The sequence below is a fragment of the Artemia sp. Qi Xiang Cuo genome, chromosome 9 (assembly GCF_049724085.1).
Source record: "Artemia sp. Qi Xiang Cuo chromosome 9, ASM4972408v1, whole genome shotgun sequence".
Taxonomy (NCBI): domain Eukaryota; kingdom Metazoa; phylum Arthropoda; class Branchiopoda; order Anostraca; family Artemiidae; genus Artemia; species Artemia sp. Qi Xiang Cuo.
In genome coordinates this window covers 2,107,958-2,117,231 of record NC_142802.1, presented here as the reverse complement: position 1 = coordinate 2,117,231, position 9,274 = coordinate 2,107,958, and the positions used below count along the sequence as shown (strand labels likewise).

Genomic DNA, 9,274 nt, shown 5'->3' with positions numbered 1-9,274 from the left:
GAATAGTGCTGGGTGTGCATTTGTAGTAAGACATGTTGTCAGGTCATTGATATACAAAATAAACAAGAGCGGTCCAAGTACCGACCCCTGAGGTACGCTAGAATTTTACCAGTAATTCTGGCGACACACTACCCTCCACAATTACGCACTGCTTACGATCAGTCAGGTACGTTGAAAACCACTCGTGAGCAACACCATATATTCCAAACGAGTGTAATTTTGTGAGGAGGATTGAATGGCATACCGTATCGAAAGCTTTATTGAAATCCAGAGAAATCCCTAGTACCTTTTCTCCAGCATCCTGGCTATTTATATGTGTTCAACTGAATCAACTAAGGCATGCAAAGTTGAGTGATAACGTCGAAACCCGTATTGAGGGGAAGAGAGTAGCTGCTTGACATCGAGGAATCTATATACTCTGTTATAAACCACTCGCTCGAGGACTTTTAATGTAACCGGTAGGATTGATATGGGTCAATAATTAGAGATAAGACTCATGTCTCCTTTTTTGTAGAGGGGAAGGACTTGGGCAGTTTTGAACACATTAGGATAAACTCCGGTTGCTGGTGAAAGGTTGACCAAGTGTGTAAGTGGAGCTACAAGACCTGCAGAGGCCTTCTTCAAGATATAGTTGCACAACCCAAAGGTGTCTTGGGTTTTGCCATTAGGCAGCTTACTGATAATCCCTAGTAATTTCTCTTTCGTACATGGTGCTAGAAAAAGACCTGATATTGTTCTACTATGGGTTTGTTCAGGAGATGGGCCAGAAGCATGTAGAGATGTCTGATTAACGAAAAATTGATTAAAAGCATCAGCACGAGATTCGCTTGATACTGTCTCACCCCGCATATTTATTATTTCTTTAGGTATAGTCATATTCTTCCTTTTTTGACAAATTATTTCATTAACAACCTCCCATGCTTTTCTCAAGTTACTCTACATTCATTTATTCTCTCCGCATAATACTGCCTTATTGCGTTACGTACTAATCTGTTTAATGTACTTTTTGTATGTCTCTCTCGCTTCACGAGTTGTAGATTTACAAGCTTTCAGGTACAGTCTATTTCTGTGTTCGGTAAACTGAACCGTATTCAATCAGTATTTCTACCTGAACAATACCGTGTGGGAAAGAATACAGAGGGGAGAAGACCAGATAATTCAGTTGTATCAAGGAACGAGCGCGAATTGGCGTCACTGTCAGTCGTCAGCAAGTTGATGTTAAAGTCGCCCATAAGACATGTATTTTTACCTCGACCACATTCATTATACTCCGACATAAGCTGCTCAACTTGCGAACAGAAAATGTCACTTGGAAATGGCGGTGGCTTATAAAAAAGGCACACGAAATCTACTGGAGATGACTTTCAAGGAATTTCAATGACTATTGAGTAGACAGATTGACAACGTTCGACCGCACCATTAAAAATTGATTCCAAGTCACCGTGGCACTTGTAAGAGATAGAATCATTTACGAATAATTTAATGCCACCGGAGCACTTTGTTACGTGCCGTGGATTATGTATGGCTTCAAAACCGGGAAAACAGTATGGCGACATGTCATCTTGAGAAGACAGCCAAGTTTCAGTTAAACCAACTAAACTAAAAGGATTTTTGTTTTCACCAGCGAATGTAAGAATATCATCCCATTTGTGTTTAATTCCTTGAACATTATGGCAGAAAAGATTAAATTTATCATTAGTAGAAATAGCAGGAAGTATTCCATTAGGATATTCTTGGGGTGTTGCATATGAGCTGGACGAGGCATTCACCCTGCCTATCATGGGATCAGTAGCTGACTTGTCATCCGCATCCTAGCAGATTGAAAAATGCGGTTTTTAGCAGGGACTGTTTAGTTGAGAATGAAAAATCATTCATCATCGAGATCAACGATGTTTTTTATTTTCATCAATTAGACTAAATAATGATAGTGGAGGAAAGTAGTAATAACAGGAGTGTTCCGGTGTTTGTAGTATTTCGTGATGTGTGCTGATGATGACTTGGCCAAAAACGGGCAACCCTCATGTGAAAAAATCTCTGTTCCTTCCCTCCACCCCCTTTTTTTTTGAGTCTGAGAAATCTGACCGTCTATCACAACAAGAAGAGAGGCATAAGCAGGATAAGAAGTAGAAAGAGAAAAAGAAATGGTAGCACTAAGGTAGAAAAGCAACAATGTTACAAATTAATTACATCCATGAATATTATTATCAATACACTTTCTTGGTTTTAAATGCCCCCGATCAAAGTATCAAGATATCTTTTCAAAATGATAATCTCATCCTTATTTGACACTTTACGGGTACTTGTGGGTCCGGTTTTGACCATAAAATTCCCATCAGTGGTCCAGACATTTTTCAGTCCAAATTCAGTTTTTGCGTATGCAAATAACTCACGCTTAGTTTTTTTTAGGCATTCAGTGACAAACATTCTAGACCCCTTAAGTTAATTCCTATTTTTTTAAATCTGCGACCGAACTCTAAGGTTTGAAAGTGTCACTACAGTAGGTATTGGCAGATTTGACACTTTGCGTCCTATTCTTCTGGCAAAGACAATATCAGAGGCATCTAAAGGAATGCCTGGAAATTTCTGCGCACATATTTCCATAAGTTTGTTTTCTATGGTCTCCTTGATAACAGTATTCGTTGTGACATCTTCTTCGAGGCCAAAAAATATCAGTTGGTTACCTAGGGACGCTTGTGCAAGGGTCTCGTTGTGATTGTCTATTGTCCCTTTAATTTCACTGACTGAAGCTTTCACAGCCTTAGTAGCTAGATCGATATCGGAAACGGACTTCTCAAGGGATTTTAAACGCCGGTCAAGTTCACAGAACTTGTCTTTCAACATTTTCTCAAGATCGAGCGACAGATTAGTATAAATCTCAGTTTTGATGTTTTCGATTGTAGACTCACTCAGTTCTGTTCTCTGATTTGCAGCACCCAGTTTGATGACAGCGGCGTTAACTTCTTGGCTGATTTTTAAGTCCAACTCCTTTTAGATTTTGTCAGTTCACTGTTTTGCTTTAACTTTCATTTGGTTTATGTGGTTTGTCAGTATGATTAATTGTTCTTCAGCACTTTCGTTGCGTTAGAACTTCACTTCTGAATCAGAGCGCATTTTTCCACCGCCTCCGTTAGAATCTGTGACTTTCTTTTATCTGAACAAGACACTTTACTTGCCATTGTCTTTCCTCAGCCGCCTAACCAATTCTTCTCCCTTCGAATCTCTGTCGGCACCTTAATGATTATGCTGTAAATACTGTCCTCAATAGGCGCAAAATAATAAAACAACCTTTAATTGCCGCTTTCAAAATTATTGGCTAAACGGTCTCAAAATTATTGGGCTAGACTGCCATCATTCAGCCATCCTTTACATTTTCCTTCAACACCTTCAGAAAATTATGTTAAATAAAAAACACGAAAACTTACTGGAAAGGGGGCTAATTAAATCCCCTCGTTTTCCAAAAGTGCCTTGCAATAAATCACGTCCGCCAGCGGTTAGTTAGCTTATCCAATAATTAGTTTGTTTATCCAATAGATTACGTCACAGTGTACTTGGCACGGAATACAGCACAGGTAAATTTTCGAACTTGCTCGGTTGAATGCTAGTTGCTAGCATTCTAATTGAATGCTAGCATGCTAATTTACTGGAAGTGCCAAAACTGTTTTTATTTAATATCTGATCGTCTTTCAAATAATGCCTAGAAATCCATGCTACACAAAATGATGTACACGATTTTTGAAGGTGGTCAACCTCGACAGTTAGGAAAGAGTAACTATCTTTCTGAAGAGATTTTTGAGGTTTTCAAAACCTAGGAAAATGTAGGTATGTCTAAATTATTTTACCAATCATATTCCCCCTTCCCCCTCATAAACACCAAAATACTTTAGACACACAGGTGTAGAAAAGCGATAAACAAAAAAAAGTTGGAAAGTAACCTAACAACTAGAAAAATATCACAGAAAAAAAAAATGCAAACAGGTTTTAAGTGCTATGATCTCTCTAAATACATTACAAATAGTTTTATTATGTCTATCAAATAGCATAAAAAGTAAATAATATGAATAAATAAATATAATAATAAGTAATCCTTCTTTGAAGATACAACTTTGAGGGGTTCCAAAATCCTATGCCTACGCTTCTCCAACCTCTAAGTGGGAAGGGGTCTGGGTCCGGGGCACATTTTTTTCCAAAAATAGCGTATGGAACGCTATTTTTGATAGTCGAAAGTGATTGGATGGCAGGTAACCCCCCTCTCATGCCCACCATTTCCCCAAGCACATCCAATAAAAATTTCTAGATAGCCATTTTGTCCAACGTAGTAGGAAGGTCCAGAATAATGTCTTTGAGGATTACAACCCCCTCACAGACCTCAGGTCAAGGGTTGTCAGTTATGCCCTGGGGCAAATAAGGTTTATATAGAAAGTTTTGTAGTAGAAACTTCAAAAAGGGCTCATTTGATTGGAAATTGAAAGGGCCAGTGCCCTTTCAAATAGTCGGAAGTAATTGGAGAGCTACTAACCCCCCTCTCACGCCCACCATTTCCCCAAACACATCCAATCAAAATTTTGAGATAGGCATTTTCTTCAACGTGGTTGAAAGCTCTGGAAATTAGGTATTTGAGGATGACAACGCCCCCTTCCCCGGGCAAGGCTACACAAGTTATGCCTTGGGGGCATGTAAGGTTTTTATTGAAAGCGTTGCTGTAGAAACTTCAAAAGGGCTCATTCGATTGGAAATTGAAAGGGCTAGTGCCTTTTTTAATAGTTGAAAGTGATTGGAGAGCAACTAACGCCCCTCTCGCACCCACCATTTCCCCAAACACATCCAATCAAAATTTTGAGACAGCCATTTTGTTTAACGTAGTTGAAAGTTTTGGAAAAATAGTTCTTTGAGGATGACAACCTCCTCTTAACCCTCAGGGCAAGGGTCGTAATTTATGCTCTTGGGGCATATAAGGTGTTTATATAAAGCGTTGTCATAGAAATTAAAAAAAAAGGCTCAATCGATTGGAAATTGAAAGGTATAGCGCCCTTTTTAATAGTCGGAAGTGATTCGAAGGCTTGACATTTTTATAGTAAAGATCGATGTGGGTACAATATATTCTTTTTTCTTTCTTTTTTTTGTTCAGACCAGGGCACTTCGTATCGAAAGATTTGTCTTAAGAACTTTAGAAAGGTCTCATTCGATTGACAATAGAAAGGGCTAATGCCCTTTTTAATAGTCGAAAATGAGTGGAGGGCAACTATTCCCCCTCACACACCCTTCCTCCTATTTGCCCATTATGTTTAACAACCAAATGTTGCCTTAAGATTAAACCAAATTCACTGTGTTAATGCTAATTCCCAAAAAGGCATCTCAGCAGTATCCCAAGAACGACTGAGGGTATTAAGTTCAAACTTTCGGGGCTACTTTAGCTCTTAAGATTTAACCAAATCAAAATAGCGTGAGTGTATTCAAGCTATCAAAGAAATTAAACAGATTTTTTTGGCGAATGGTATCATATATTCTATTTCAGGTCAACTAGAGGAGGTATGAAACTAAATTAAACACTATTGTTTGTGTCCAGATTTTGAAAAGGGTGTCTAATGTTAGAAATTGCTGAAATTTTTTCTCCAGCATACAAATATCAGGCCAAACTATAAAGTCTTGAAAAAACAAAAAGATTTAAAGAATTATTTTCTTTTTTCCTGAAAATACTATGTCAATATAAAACGAACAGAAATAAATTAAAAAAGATTTTCCACAAAATAAGTTTTTCAAACAAAAGTAAAGAACTCTATTAAACAAAAATGAGCAAAAATAAAATCAAATAATCTACCAAACGTGAAACTACCATAAATCAGCATTGATAAACAAATGAAACCCAAAATGAACGTAAATTACAATAAATAATCGAGCCAAACTCAAAGCGAGTAGAAATTAACACGAGTAGGGCTCGAAATCCCTATACCTTCTCAAGGCCAGAACATAATTTGCACTTTACTGAAAAAAATACAAATCGATGTGCAATGTCAGTTTAATATACATATACTGAAGTTTAGTAATTAAAATGTTAATAATATTTGATTTATTAAAGTTGTAAAAGTAAAAACATTTATATTTTTTCAGTAAAGTGCGAATTATGTTCTGGCCTTGGGAAGGCATAGGGGTTTTGAGCCCAACTTATGTTAATTTCTGCTCGTTTTGAGTCTGACTCGGTTATTAATAGTAATTTCTGTTTGTTTTGGGTTTCAGTTATTTATCAATGCTGATTTGTGGTAGTTTCACGCTTGGTAGATTTTTTTATTTTACTTTTGCTCATTTTTGTTTAATGGAGTTCTTTACTTTTCTTTGAAAAACTTATTTTGTGGAAAATATTGTTTATATTAATTACATAACAAGCCAAACTTAAAAAATCTGGAAATACCACAAAATGTACTTGGACTACTCCCCCCTCCCCCTTAAAGCATGAGCGTTACTTGCAGCCTACCGGGAACAACCGATTCCTTCAAAAATTGGCACTTTTGAGTTTCGAAATTTTATTTAGATATCAGTTTCGATGAAATCTTGCCATTGATAAATGATGAATCGGTATAGGTACGCGTACGTTGATTATGGCGTTATGGCGTCGATTCGCAATATGACGTTGATTCGTGATTGTATGAGGAACGAGCAATTCGACACTAATTTTAGAGGCTCTTAATTTTTCAATTGCCAAGGCAACAAAACTCATAACTTGCTGATTTCGTACATGAAGTATTGCCGAAGTGATGGAGATTGTTATATCAAGTGCAGTGCCAAGTATTTTTCGCAAAATAAAATTGGGCGGTGCGAGCTATTTAGAGTGAGTTTTTTTTTTCAGTTGTTAACTATTTTTGTCAAAAGGAAATATCCTTGGGGCAGCAAGAATGTACCATTCTTTGTCACTTATCTCTTTTTTAAAGTCAGTTGACTTTGAGGTTGAATAGAAGTGACTCGTGCCCTTTTATTGTAAAGGTTAGCTCGAAAACCCATCTTACAGCGTATTTTTAATATCGCTTTCTGTATTCTATATAGGAATTTTGGCTAATTAACATAATATTAAAAGATTGAAATAGGACAAAAACACACTTAACAATGAATTAAGTATGTTTATTTTGGGAGGAGTGTGTCTTTCACCCTTCTCCTGCTAATGTGCCAACAAAGCCATTCAATAGATGGCTTTGTTCTTTAAACCTTGACAATGCCATCTGCTAAGTTTTTCTAATACGATATGGTATATTTCTATTTTCTCTCTGTATAATTTAGGAAACGAAAACATTTACAAAAATTTTTAATTTAAAGAGAGAAAGGAAGATATAAATGAGGGGTAAAGTCAAATGGGCTAGAAGGGAGAGGGTAGTGTTGGCCAGTGGAGGAACGTGAACTGAAAGTGGGCAGTTTCGACAAGGGCCTCCGCCAAGTCGTCTTCAGTGCTCAGAAAAAATAATAAGAAAAAACAAAATCTAACTTTTTGAAGCAAACTTCACGAGAAGAGAAAATACCTTGACGTAAGTCCTTGTCGAGATATCTGCTTGTTTTCGGTTCGTGTTTTTCCACTGGCTGACACTATCCTCGTTTTTCTTGCCTATTTGATTTTATTTTTCATTTATTGTTTTATTTTTTTTTCTTCTTTGCTTCATAAGTCATGTATAGCCAGGTATTAGAATTTATTTAGACAGAAAAAAGGTCTGAGTTGACACAAAGCGCTAAAGCTTTTTCAATTTCAGAATTTCGAGCCTAGGTTTTGTTTATTATTTTCTTTTATCATTGTAAAGGAGTCAAGAAACTAAGTAAAAAAATCGGAATTTTGCAACAGAGTATAGCACAAAGCACAAACTAAATTTGAGGGTTTTCACTATCCCTCAGTGTGTTTTGCGCTACTTTTATTTAACTATTTTATTTAATATGGAAACTCAAAACATGAAAATTCTAAGCTAAATTAGAACAATAAAGAAAAACATTCAAATTAATCCTTGTAAATAGGTTTTATACTTGTAAAGGGAAACATATTTGTTTATAAGAAGCCAAAATAAAATCTTCGTAAATACTCATTTGTAGGAAAAGGTGAAGAGAAACTGACATGCTATCATTAGCAAATGGGTTTACGTCCATAAAGTTTCCAAATTTGTGTCACAATTTTGTGCCTAATGTATGTGAGTGTATGTGTGTATATATGTATATGTATGTATGTATATGTATATACGTGTATGTGTATGTATATATGTATGTATGTATATATATATATCGTATATATATTTTTTTTAAGATAAGATATATTTCAACCAAAAGAAAAACCAGCAAAAACAACTCAATAGCACAAGCACAAGTTCCCCACAAAGGATCCATGGCCTGTAAAAGAGGGGGTTCACGAAACAAGATATTCAAATATTAAATTATTAATCATTTAACCACATTAAATGCAAAAAACACACATACTCACAAAAAATAGAGAGCAGAAAAAAAAACCTTTCACACATTTTGATTCTGTATCTATTGATTAGTATCTAGGAGAGATTAATTCTGGCCTCCCCCAGGCCATTCAGCGTGTCCCCAGGTGGTGATAGGGGAACGCTCTACAGATATGTAGGGTACCTCCATAGGAGGCACGGACCAAGGGGGGACCTTATTCCTGGGGGTCCATAATAGAATCTGGGGCACCATTGCCCGGGGTCAGAAATACAGGCGGAGGAGGAAGAAGGCCCCTCAAATGTACACTCGAAAGGGCCCACAAAAGTCCCATGAGTTGCAAACCTTCTCCCAGTAATGGTTTAAATTGCATGGTGATGCAGAACACCATCGCGGGAGGATCCTCTATAGGAGGACAACTGTGGCAGGGCGTAAGATCCAGATCTATGGACAGCGGCCTCTGCAAAGGGTTGCCTCAACTTTTTCGGGGCACCTGCAAGACAGGGGGCCTTGCGGTCAACTCTATTCCCACTTGAGGAGTGGCGCCCCTCGAGGAAATTATAGCCTAGTAAACGACACAGCATTCGCACGGGATTCTGACTAATGGACAATTCTTCTGGGCTTGGTATGTTTTGATGAGCGTCTTTGGGCTGAATAACCTCTTCCTAGCTAATTTATCTGTTATGGGTTGCCTCCCCGTAGTAGCATAGTATTTGTAGGCATGAATATATAATGAGTCGGAGGTAATAGGCTTGAAACTGTCTGTGCAGGATTTCGACTCTTGTTGATAGAAGAGCATCGCCAAGTGCTGAAAACCATGTTGTGACCAAGATGGGCCCAGGATTTCACAAAGCCTCCATTCATGAAAGTC

The 9,274-nt window shown here is 37.3% G+C and overlaps 1 protein-coding gene across 1 annotated transcript; it reads right to left on the bottom strand.

Annotated features, from left to right (window-relative positions):
• Window positions 1-474: 474 nt before the first annotated feature.
• Window positions 475-849, bottom strand: LOC148948216 (uncharacterized). Its single transcript, XM_089094619.1, has one exon. It carries the CDS (start codon window positions 847-849, stop codon window positions 475-477), a length of 375 nt encoding a protein of 124 aa, XP_088950745.1.
• Window positions 850-9,274: the final 8,425 nt, after the last annotated feature.

Excerpts from the sequence above, each read along its gene's own strand:
- LOC148948216 (XM_089094619.1), bottom strand. The coding sequence starts at position 849 with ATGCGGGGTGAGACAGTATCAAGCGAATCTCGTGCTGATGCTTTTAAT.